Raw genomic sequence first — 12,970 nt, 5'->3', positions numbered from 1 at the left:
GTTTAGAGTTTTGATGCGAACCTCCCACCTTTACTACTGTCCAATAAACCACACTACTTTATTCGATAGCAAGTCACTAAGGTATGGATCACTGCGGACAAATTTGTCGTCTCCAGGAAGGGCTGCAAACACTATGCCAGACAAAGCAGGGCAAAGTCACTCTTGGTACAGAAGCCACCTAATCCGCCAATAGCAATACCCCATTCTGTCATCCTGATGCTTCAAAGCAAATGGGATGGTCTGGCAGGCTTCCCTCCGCCCATTTATATGGGACTATATTTCATTCAAAATACTGCATTTTGTGAGGCCCTGGACTTCTGCCCCAAAGTCCCTTCCTGAATGCAATACTGGCTATACCCTACCCACCTATTCACAAACTTTTAATGCAACCCCCATCTTGGGTAATAATCGAAGTCATCAGACTAAAAAAAAAAACCCCAGCAGTAATGAGCCGTGAATGTTGAAAACATGCAGCAGTCTCTTTATTCTGGTGGATAATATTGGAACAGGGTCTAATATTACTCTGATGGTCAAAAGCAATAAGCCCCCCAGGGTACTGATATACAGAAGCGTATAAGTGAGCATACAGAAGGAGGGGAAAGTACATGTTTGAGGTGGGAAGAAAAAGGTGCTCAGTCGAAAAATCAGTAGAACTTATAGCGATAGTCCCCCCTCCCCCCGAATGTTTAACTGATTTGTACCATTTAGGAACTTGAGGCCACTGAGCGAATTCCAGTATAGCAAACTTCCTATAGCTGCAACTGTATACAAACTATTTTATTTTTATCTTTCAAATTGCACATAAGACAATGCTCCCATAATGAAGAATGGCCTATATTAGGATTAAGATAACTACATTAAAACAGTAGGACAGATAAGAATCTCATCTGCAGCCATATATAACAAAGGGAAGAAAGCAAGGAATGCCCTGCTAGGTCAGACCAATGGCCTCTCCAAGCTATTATGGGGCACCTAGGAACACCAGGATTCACAGGAGTTACCACTTGAGGTTCATAACGTTCCTTGTGAAAACATCACCTTCTAGAGACCAATGGGGCATGCCTAGGGTTTTGTGGATGCAATCTCCAACATGCGTCTTCCATGTCAGGTCAAACATCTTTGGATTAATTCAGAATGTATTTAAACTGAGTTCAAATGTGGATTTAAGTCAAAATTGAAATGGCTCTGAATTGCAGAATGGGGGTGGGGATTGCTACGCAGGTATAGTCCCCTCCCCAGTCCCATGCCATCTTAGTTCATACCCACTGTAGGGTTTGGGCCATACAGGAATTTATTTATTTATTTATTTATTTCTATACCGCCCAATAGCCGAAGCTCTCTGGGCGGTTCACATAAATTAAAACCAAAAAGCACACAATAAAACAATTTAAAATATATAGAACATTAAAGCCACAATATAACAATGCAACCACAATAAAACCTAGCAGCAGTACAGGAGTTTAAAATACAGATTTAAAACAGCAAAGCTAAAAGTTCAGAAAGCTAAAATGCTAAAATGCCTGGGAGAATAAAAAGGTCTTCACCTGGCGCCGAAAAGAATACAATGTAGGTGCCAGGCGAACCTCGCTAGGAAGCTCATTCCAGAGCTGGGGTGCCACAGCAGAAAAAAGCCCTCCTCCTAGTAGCCACCTGCCTCACTTCCTTTGGCAGGGGCTCACGGAGGAGGGCCGCTGATGATGATCTTAAGGTTAAAAACCTTTCATTTCCCCATAACCCCTAGTTAGTTTTCTCGGTTAGAAGCTTCCTGGAGTTGAGCTCAGCTCTGAGAACAATGATGTAACACTTTGGGAGAAAGATGCAACCCAATAACCCAGTGTTGGAGGCCAAGATGGCAAAAACCTCCACAGCCACCACATACTTCCCCTTGGTGCTCAGGTAAGCTGGAAGGAAGGAGATCCAAACACTGCAAAACACCAGCATGCTGAAGGTGATCAGCTTGGCTTCATTGAAAGTGTCCGGCAGCTTTCTGGCTAGGAAAGCTACCATGAAGCTGATGAGGGCCAGAAAGCCCAGGTAGCCCAAAACACAGTAGAACAGGAGGATGGAGCCTTCATTGCATTCCACTATGATCTGCCCAGCCTGAGAGTGCATGTCAATATCTGGGAATGGAGGAGAAACTGAGAGCCATGTAACGCATATGCACACCTGAATGAAGGAGCAGGAAAGCACAATGGCATTTGCCACTTTTTGCCCTAGCAGTTTCCTCATCCTGTTGCCCGGCTTGGTGGCCATGAAGGCCAAGACCACCATGACGGTTTTTGCCAAGACACAAGACACTGCAATGGAGAAAATGATTGCAAACGCCAACTGCCGGAGACAGCAGGACACCTTCCCAGGAGTGCCAATGAAGAGAAGGGAAGAGAAGTAACAAAGCAGGATGGAGGTGAGGAGAATGCAGGTGAGGTTTCGGTTGTTGGCTTTGACAATGGGAGTATCCCAGTTCTTTGCAAAGGTCAGGATCACCAAACCTGTAATCACAGCAAAGGAAATAGCCAGGGAAACCAGAATGATTCCCAAAGGCTCTTCATAGGTTAAGAAGGTCCTAAGCTTGGGGATACATTGATCTTGGTTCTTGTTTGGATATTGATCTTCTGGACACTGGACACAATGCACGGCATCTGAAAGGGTTAAGAAAAGTGTGTGGTAGTATTAGCTTTCTTGACAAAGAATGGCTGTCATAATGCCAAGTCCATGGTTGACTAGAATTCCTGACTTCAGATTTTTCTCTTTTTTGGCCTTCAGATGTCTATGTTACATACAATGACTTCAATGTACCTGGGCTGGTGGCACACCAGAGATCATATTCATTCCCAGCAGCAACATTGGTAATAATAAGCATTTCAAACAGAAAATAACATATCAACTGCAATTCCAGCATGGTTCAAGGAGAACTGGCAACCAAGACCAATCAGGGAGGAACATGCTGATGATTCCTTGTGGTCGCCAGGCTTTGAATGATCCATACAACATAGCCTGTCATGAGAATCATCTTTCACAAATCACCCAGGACACACAACTCAACAGACCCAATGATACTACACCCCACACAGTTGTGTCAGTTACTGTGGTGTAACCAAAAGAACTCCACATGCTCATTAGCTGATAACCTAACCAAAGGTTCCAAAGAGGAGGGGATTATGGGAGATATAATTATCCTGAGGGATGCAGCAATTGCAACAACCTTCCAGGGAACTACATCTTCCATGGACTCTTGGCATTTTGTTCACTGATGTTAAGAAGGATGGAAGGGAGGGAGGGAGGGAGGAAGGAGGGAAGGAAGGAAGGAAGGAAAACACCTCCTCCCACTCTCCCACTACATCTAGTACTCTCTCTTTTGGTTTCACTTCTCCTAGTCATCATAACTTGAAGAGAATTCAGCCGGCCTATATCCCTGGACTATGAAGAGGGAATCTTTATTAACATTCCAAAGCATTACATAATCTCACCAAGTATGTTCAAGCATTAAAAGCAGCCCTATAGCCAGACCTCCATTATAGGGGAGTCAGCTGCATTTCTAGATGGGGCCCTTTCCCTGTCTTTTTTTCCGTTGGTGCAAAGCATCAACTGATTCCCTCCCCCCCTTTCTCATAGTAGAGGATGATTTGAGGATGGGAAAGGAAAGAAGGTTCTGTGAAGCATATTTAATGAAAAATTCATTATGGACCTCAGGAATTAAATGGCCACTCTTCCCACATCACCACTCCAAGGAATACGTAGGTTAAGGATACAGTGAACACAGAGATATTAAAAGGTGTAAAATGAACAAAATTGTCTCAAATATGAAAGGAAATAATAGTGGAGCTTTTCCCTCAAAAAATTCAGTTTTAATCTTGAATCATGGGAAAACACCAAAAGAAAAAAGAAAAGAAAAAATGGAAAAGAAAAAAAGGAAAGAAAGAAACCTCATCAAGGAACAGAGTAAGAATGCATTACAAGGCAGCTAAAGTAAAACATTTTGGGAAGGTGCTGCTGACAACAATACATACAATTTTCTCAATTCCAGATTCCAAATGCATAACAAATGCTTCCATCCTACAGCTCTGACAACTTGAATAAGTGCAGAAAAACTAATAAGAGGTGTGTGGCTTGACTCCTTGTGGTTCCCTCCTTGTAGTTTTGTCTCACTTCTCCTTTGATTTTCCTTCCTGTCACACAACCAAGTAAAAACTTTTAGTTGGTTCCCATGTCATGGACTATCTCAGAACCTGGAAACTAAGTCTGGAAAGCAAATGATAATGATTTTTAGTTTTATGGGATTCTGGGTAGATTTCTCTGCCTATTATGACTGTAAAGGCCTCAAGCTATTGTGCACACATTCAGTGGAAAATCAGAAACAAGGGCAGATTACAGCCTGGGTGACAGGAAGTTAACTGTAGTGGATGCAGCACAGCAAAGTTTCCATTAATCTAGGGCAATATTTTCAGCCTTTATTTATTTATTTATTTATTTATTTTAATTATTTCTATACCTCCCCATAGCCAAAGCTCTCTGGGCAGTTTACAAAAGTTAAAACATTTTTTTTTATTATTATTAAATTTATTAATCGCCCATTTGGCTGGTCACCCAGGCACTCTGGGCGATGTACAAAGTATATAAAAAAACAGTTTAAAACAATAAAATTCTACAGTAAAAACATTTTCTAAAATATTCTAACCCACCGTCCCCAGACATTTGGACAGGGATTCTACTGTCAACGTTGGTGAAGATTTGAACAAGAGGTAGAGCTGCATGCCATCCACCTATTGATGACACCGCACCCCAAACCTCCTGACGATAGCCCCCAGCAGCTTCACATAGCTGTTAATAGCATCGGGGAGAGGATGGAACCCTGTGGCACCCCACAAATGAGCGGCCATGGGCCCGAAACCTCCTATCCCAGTGCTACCCTCTGGTAACTGCTGGAGAGGAAGGACCGGAACCACCGCAATACGGTGTCTCCAATGCCCAACCCCTCCAGGCGGTCCAGGAGGATACCGAGGTCAATGGTATCAAAAGCTGCTGAGAGGTCGAGGAGAACAAGGAAGGAGCATTCACCCCTATCAAGAGCCCTCCTCATATCATCCACCAAGGCGACCAAGGCCGTTTCTCCCCATGCCCATCCGCTACGATATTTGCGTTCCCCTTATTTTCGCTCTCTTAGTCTACATAAATCTTGATGTAGACTAAGACGTGCCAAAATAAGGAATGCAAATGGCAGCGGCCGTGGCGGCCGCCATTTGTGTACGTGCGTTGTTGTTATTTTCAGTCAGACGTGATAGGCTATGTAAACATTTACGTTCCCTATCTCAGTTTTTTTTAAAAAAAAAAACCTAGCCGTGATAGGCTACGTAAATCTTTACGTAGCCTATCACATCTTTTTTTTTAAAAAAAAAACTGGAAATGGTGGCCACGGCAGCCGGTCGGAAGACCAGCTGCTGCAGCCGCTGCCGCCAAACCGCCGCCGCAGCTGCCGCAGGAGCCGCCGCTGCCCGGAAGATCCACCATAGGTAAGTCTCATCCCGGGGAGGTGGAGGGGGGGGCAGGCCGTTTTGCCACTGATTTCGGGAGGCCAAATGCGCTGGCATTCGGCCTCCCTGAGATCTGTGGTGGAATTCTCTGACATCCCTACTGAGATCTGTGGCAGAATTCTCTGACATCCCTACCTTGGACCTAGACCATGTAAGGCTTCAAAGGTAAGAATCAGCACTGTATATTTTGCTCGGAAACAGTTTGGTGGACAGTGTAAAGATTTTAAAACAGGTGTAATAGGGTCTCCATGGGATGTCCCAGAGACAAACCTGGCTGCCATATTTTGTACCAGCTGAAGTTTCCTGAACAAAATATACAGGAGGACTCAATTGCAGCGCATTGCAGAAATCAAGCTGAGAGGTTACCAGCGCATGCACCATCATTACCAGGTCCGTATGTTCCAGGAATGGGTGTAGCTAGAGTATCAGCTGAAGTTGGTAACAGGCACTCTCAACGTTGCCTTCACCTGGGGTGCCAGGAGAAGGGTTGGGTCAAGAAGCATCCCCAAGCTACAAACTTGCTCCTTCCGAAGGAGCGCAACCGCATCCAGAACTTGTCAACATACCTCAATCCCTGAATGAGGACCCTTCACAATGAACACCTCTGTCTTGCCTGGATTCAGTTTCAGCTTGTTCTCCCTCATCCAGCCCATTACTGACTTCAGGCAGTCATTCAGAGGAGTCATATCTTCCTTGGATAAAGGTGTTAAGGAGAAATAGATTTGGATGTCATCAGCATACTGATAACACTCGGGCCCAAACCTCCTGATGATCTCTCCCAGTAGTTTCATGTAAATATTGAACAGCTTCGAGGATGGAATAGTAGAACCCTGAGGGATTCTACATAATAGTTCCTTTTTTGAGGAACAACTATCCCGAGCAACACCATCTGGAACTGTCCTGAGAGAAAGGAGTGGAACAACTGCAGAGCAGTGCCCCCAACCCCCAACTCCCTCAGTCAATCCAGGAGGATAGCATGGTAGTTGGTACTGAATGCCACTGAGAGATCATAGGGAATGAACAGGGATTCACACCCCCTCTCGATTCCGAGGTGAAGATCATCCACCGAGGCGACCATGGCACTCCCAACTCTGTGTCCGTCCTGAAGCTGGCTTGAAATGGGTCCAGATTTTCACAATCATTAAGTGCTCTGAAGGTTATATATGATTACTGTCCCTACAGTTGTGAGCACAGTTGCCTTAAAAGAGTATGCCAGGGTAGATATTATTCCAGATCACTTTAAGTTACTTTTTATTACCCCCTTTGAGCATCTGACTCTGTACTACCCACTGTCAGAATGATTTCATACGAAACAATGCTTACTTGCTCTTGACTGCAGGGACAAAAATATACTTCTTTGTTGCTGGCACAAATGCAAATGAAATTGAAAACTAGAGCAAAGGCAAACTCTTCAAGGCTCATGTTACCGCACAGGATCACGTAAGTAAATACAGGGTGATTGTGATCAGGATTGCTCAGGATTGCTGGGTCAGGAGAAATCTTGAAGCAGTAGACTTTGGAGTCTACTATGTGTGTGTGTGTGTGTGTGTGTGTACACACACACACACACGCCACTTCAGTTCTCCCTGCTCTTAAAACAAGCTGGAATTCCTGAAGTGGAGGCTGTCATTGTCATGTCACAAACTAAGAAGCGCCTCCCTCGCCCCTGCAAAAACGTCAGGGGCAACTCGCTGCTCTATGTCGGGCAGTGCACCCACTGGCCTCATACCATCTATGGGTATTCGTGAGGTGATTTATGAAAAGTTAGTGAAAAGTAGTGCAAATATATTATTATTATTAAACATGCCATTTTATATGTCAATTAATTCTAAACACTAAAAATGTTTATGCATAACATCAAAGTCTCTTTAAGATTTGTGTCACTAGAACATTGCTACAGTGATTGTCTCAGTTCTTTGGGGAATCGAAAACTGAATATAGGTTTTAGAATATGAAAGTATATAGACATTTGAAATCATTCCTGGGAAAACTGTGCCCTGTCACTTACCTGTCTGGTTAGAGATCATGTCTTCTGGGCACTGAATACAGTCATAGCAGCAAACTGGGCTCCCCTCTCGAACTATCTTGCTGTGTCCACGAAGGCAGCTCTCCACACATGTGGAACGGGGCTGCGTCTAACAACAACAACAACAACACTGGGAGGTGAATAGCACTTATTTCTGCATGACAGTTAGTCCACTTTCCTAGTTTCCTGCTGTGCCCAATAAGAGTTAAAAGTAGAGCCAAATGAAATTTCACACATCATAAGCATTTTAGAAGATTTGCAAGAGAAAAAAAGAAGAAATTCAACATTTCATATTCATAAATGCCTTAAAAATATCCATGAGAGTAAACAGAACTTCTGCATCTTTTTTCACAGGCAGGAAAATGTCGGTGTGTGTTGGGGGGGGTTGCGGTGCACTTTGTGAAATATTCTCTATAAGAATAGGTGGAATTCTTCCAACAATTCGTGAAGTGCAAAAAAGAAAAAGAAAAAAAAAAGAGCAATTATCTTCTGGGAAAATTCACTTGAATTTATGTTGAATGAAACTATATGGTTAGTTTACACAGATGGCCCAAGAAAGCAATGGGCTAAGGAAGAAAACTGGAAGGAGGAGGGACAAAGGCACTGCTTCCTGCAACAATAAGAAGGGGTGAAGGGAGCATTGCCTATTTGCAACAATGAGTCTGCAACAATCCATGGGGACCCGGGGGGCACATAGTGGGATCTGTATTTAGGGATGGACGAAAGGGACTTACCTTGTCTCGCAGCTTGCTTTGCGGTGGGGGGGAGGCGCTTCGGTTCTCCCCCCAAAGTTCAGGCGAGGGGGGGAGGCACCCCGCCTCGCCCGGCCGAAATTCAGGCCGGGGGGGAGGCGCCCCATCCCTCGCCGGCGAAATTCAGGCCAGGGAGGAGCGCCCCGTCTCCCCGGCCGTGAAAAAAAAAGTAAAAAAACAAACAAACACACACCCGTGATAGGCTATGTAATGATTTGCGTAACCTATCATGGCTAGATCTCCAAAGTCAGCCGTGATAGGCTACATAAATCATCACGTAGCCTATCACGGGTGACTTTGGGGGAAAAAAAAAGCACGTATGTAAATGGCGGCGCCCCATGGGCACCGCCATTTGCGTTCCTTATTTTGGCACGTCTAGTCTACGTAAAGATTTACATAGACTACGGCGAAAATAAGGGCAACGCAAATAGCGTTCCCTTATTTTCACCGTAGTCTACGTAAATCTTTAAGTAGACTACCCCTGTCCAAGTAAGGAACGCAAATGGCAGCACCCATGGGGTGCCGCCATTTGCGTACGCAGTTTTTTTTTTTCCCAAAGTCACCTGTGATAGGCTATGTGACGATTTACGTAGCCTATCACGGCTGACTTTGGAAATCTAGCCATGATAGGCTACGTAAATCGTCACGTAGCCTATCATGGGTGTGTGTGTGTTTTTTTACTGTACTTTTTTATTTTGTAATGTCGCTGGCGGCAGCTGGTCGGGAGACCGGCTGCCGCCCCAGCCCCCGCCGAAACGCTGCCGAAACGCTGCCAGTACCCGCCGCTGAGAAGGACATTCACCGAAGGTAAGTCCCATTCCGGGTGGGGGCGGGGGGCCAGCGGAGAATTTCCCCAACACTTTCGGGGGGCCGAATGCGTCAGCACTCATTCTCCCGGAGATTCGTGGAGAAATTCTCCGCCATCCCTATCTGTATTGACCCGTCTGACCTGGCTAAGCAGTTAGGAGATTCCATGACCAAATTCATCAAAGGATATTCTGCATTAGGATTTCATGATTCTGTTCCAGTACCTAATCCAACACAACTGGATCTCTTTGGCCAAGAGTAATGCTTTTGAAAGTACAGTCCTGTGGGAACTTTGTTCTGTGGGAACTTAACATTCTGGAAAACATCTGTGTCAGGATGTAGAGCAGTAAATAGCATTGCATTCTAGTGTAAAAATAGGACGGTGTTAAATCAAGCAGGTCAAAAAGTCATTAGTAGGGCTATTCACCGCTTGAAGCTGAAGCTGAATCCCAAAGCAAATCAGGCTGCTTGGGGGGGGGGAGTGTCACTGAGCTTCAAAGCAGGTCAGAACAGCCCCGAGGAGTTTGAGGTGAAACAGGTTGACCTCGAAGTGCCTTGGTGCACCTCAGAGTTTTGGAGCTCTTCTGACACCATTCTGAACCCCAGACCACATGTCTCTAAAATATATCAACTTGTCAGAGAGCAGGGAGGAGACGAGGATGAGGACAGAGGGGGGGAAGGGAGAGGAGGAGGAGAAGGGTGGTGAAAATAGTGAGCCTTGGTGAATGGCAACTATAGCTGCCAGATTGGGCTGAACTTAACCCAGCAGACTGCCATCAGTGACAGTGGTGGAGGACGGGCGGGGGATGCTGTGTCACAGGAGATCAGCCCGCATTCCTTTCAGTGTGTGAGAGAGTTGCTTAGAGCTGGTTAGAAAGAGAGATCTGTGGTGTGTGTGTGTTCTACTGCAGCTTCACTTTTTATGTATTTACTTCCCACACAGCCCTTCTCAATTTATTCCTATTAGTCTTCCCATTCTGTCTTTTCCAGATTACTTTTTAAAAAGTAAAACAAAACAATTATGTTGATTTCTTTGCCCTGTTCTTTCGTTCCCTCCTCCTTCTATGCCATTCTCAATTCAACCATACACATATTAGCTTTCTTACACTGGAGAAGGTGTGTAGAAGTGGACATCTGGAGGGCAAGACCCCCCCCCCATATAATGGAATTCCATCTCATAGGGCATTTCTACATGATGCTAAAATCCTGCACCCTTGCCCCGGCTTCTGCCTTGCAGGATTTAGAGTTGTTCTTTATCACATGGTTTCATCTGGGGTTTCTTTTTCTGGGCAAATTATGTGCGTTCCATTATACAGCCACTAGATGGTGCTGTGGTGCAGTTGTGGTATTGCAGAACTATGGACATTCAGTAGAAATGTATCACACCTCAAAGTGCAATAAAATCTCTTATTACACTTTTCCCGTTGAAAATAAAGCCACTGTACTGGCAGACAGCATGAGAGGGGACCTGGAGGTTGATGACATCATTTAAATGACCTGCAAAGAACCGTGAGTGACCAATCATAAGTCTAGAATAAAAGCTTCATTTAGAAATGCTCACAGAATCCCTGAGTGGAGGCAGATTTGTCAGAGAAGGAAAGACAATTCTCATATATACCTGAAATTACTTTCTGAGAAATCTCGGCACAGCTAGACAATTCATTTCCTAAATTAAATATGTCAGCACAAAATAGTCTCAAGGAATTTGACAGACATCTTCTCTCATACACAGATTTATGCAAATGTTAGGGATGTCAGAGAATTCCACCAGGGATCTCGGTGAGGCTGAATGCCAGTGCATTCGGCCCCCCAAAATCTATGGCAGAATGGCCTGCCACCCCCCCGCCCCCTGCAGATCCCCCACCCCGGGATGAGACTCACCTGGGGCAGATGTTCCGGATGGCAGCAGCTCCAGCAGTGGCTTTGGCGGTGGCTGGTCTTCCAACCGGCTGCCGCCGCTGCCATTTGCTGTCTCGTCTTTTTTTTTTTTTTACATAGATGTGATAGGCTACATAAAGACTTACGCAGCCTATCATGGCTGGGTTAAAAAAAAAACAACACATATGCAAATGGTGGCGGCTACAGCTGCTGCCATTTGCGTTCCTTATTTTTGGCCATCTTAGTCTACGTAAACATTTACGCAGACTACGATGGTGAAAATAAAGGGGAACACAAATAGCATCTGCATCCCTGCTATCCAACAGCTGGATGTCTGGCTGCTGGCGGAGCTGGGCGGGGTCTCCGCGGAATACCCATGGAGTGGAGCCAGCTGTCAAGAATTCCTGGGGGGTGAGACGGAGTGCCTTCCCCCCCAGCACATTCCCCGACCGGAACAGGTAAGTGATTCGTACATCCCTAGTAAATGTAAATGTTTGCATGCCAATTTGAAGGCGTTTATTTCCACCCAAGGCTGCAAGAAAACTAGGGAAGTACAAAACTTACCTGCTTCGTTTCATGACATCCACGGTGGGGGGGAGGCACTCCGTCCCTCCCCCCAAAATCCTCGCTGGCCGGCTCTGCTCCGCAGTGACTCCGTGGAGCCAATGGCCGGGGCCACCCTCAGTGACATCCAGCCGCTGCTGGGCTGTGCAGGGATGCAAATTGTGGCCGTTGTAGTCGCCACCATTTGCAAACCTTTTCTTTTGCCGTGATAGGCTACATAAATATTTATGTAGCCTATCATGGCGAAAAAAAGGGAATGCAAATGGCGGCAGCTACAGTGGCTGCCATTTGCGTTTCTTTTTTTCCCCCATGATGCAGCCACCATTCGCAAAGCAGTGCAAACAGCACCAGGTAGGTGCTCCGTTTCGCAAGCCTTTTGTGAGTGGGGGGGGCTTCGTTCCTCCATGGATTTCAGGGGGGAGGGAAATCCACTGGCATTTGGCCTCACTGAGATCCGTGGTGGAAGTCTCGGCCATCCCTAAAGAGAACTTAAATATCCAGCTGGTGTATATGATTGGAGAACCTCACTGACTCTTCCCTAGTATTGTTAAAACATGTTGACCCCATCCTTGATGCAAACACATATATTGTTGAATGTCAATGATCAATCATTTGGGTTGAACCAAAACACCTCTGGACTTTACAGCCTTGCACCCAGCTGATATCCTTCCAGCAATCTTTTGGGAGGGGCTAATTTCTCTGCTGGATAGGTGTGTCCGGAGACTCTCATACTCTCCAAATGAGAGACAGAGGGAGTAGTTGTCAGAACTGGGGAGTGGGGAAAGGCTGTCGCTGAGAACATCTAGCCCCCATCCTCTGGGCTGCTGCCCCTCCCAAAAACAGAGCAGGCTGACTGAAACAGTGCACTGAGAGGCACAGAACACAGCTGATGCCTGTGTGTGGAGAGGGGAGGACCATTGCCCTGGTAGTTCCATTCCCCTGGCCATGATGATCTTTGCATCCAGTTCCTGAGTGGGGCAGATAACCCTGGGACCTGTTCCCCCTGGGGGAGTCACTACTTCAGACGTTGCACTAGGGCAGGGGTGATCAATGCTGTTGGCCCCGAGGGCCAAATCCAGTTTTGCCGAGGGGCTGAGGAGACAGAAGTGCATGCAAGCCCAAGGACACAGAGTGAGGTGTGGGAAGCCACACACACATGCACATATACACACAATGGGGTGGGGAGACACAGACATGTACAGGGGGGAGAAAGAAAGACCCATACTCACCTGCTTTGGGGCTCCTGGGAAGAGAGGAAGCTGCAGCCTCCTCTCTTCCCTAACTGACCTGAGCGCTGTTTACCATTACCGTTCATGGTGGTAAAGCAGCAACTGTGGCTGGCTCAGGGTCAACGGCAGAGTGAGAAGGCTATAGCTTCTACATAGAACCCTGCCCCAGCACCCCTGACATGGACC

General features: G+C 45.9%; 1 protein-coding gene across 1 annotated transcript in view; it reads right to left on the bottom strand.

Moving 5' to 3' along the window:
- Nucleotides 1-468: 468 nt before the first annotated feature.
- Nucleotides 469-12,970, bottom strand: part of LOC146341337 (vomeronasal type-2 receptor 26-like) — a 30,938-nt gene continuing 18,436 nt past the window's right edge. Inside the window, exons 5-7 of the mRNA XM_084807377.1 lie at nt 12,575-12,647; nt 7,537-7,663; nt 469-2,639 (exon numbers count right to left, since the gene is read on the bottom strand). Coding sequence (XP_084663503.1) covers nt 1,738-2,639; nt 7,537-7,663; nt 12,575-12,647 — 1,102 coding nt within the window. The 3' untranslated portion in view covers nt 469-1,737. The remainder of the gene's footprint in view (nt 2,640-7,536; nt 7,664-12,574; nt 12,648-12,970) is intronic.

Source organism: Heloderma suspectum, chromosome 6 (genome assembly GCF_057233095.1).
Source record: "Heloderma suspectum isolate Gila_16-S chromosome 6, 16-S_ref, whole genome shotgun sequence".
NCBI lineage: Eukaryota > Metazoa > Chordata > Lepidosauria > Squamata > Helodermatidae > Heloderma > Heloderma suspectum.
Note: the sequence above shows the minus strand (reverse complement) of the source record. Positions and strands in the feature narration are given on the sequence as shown.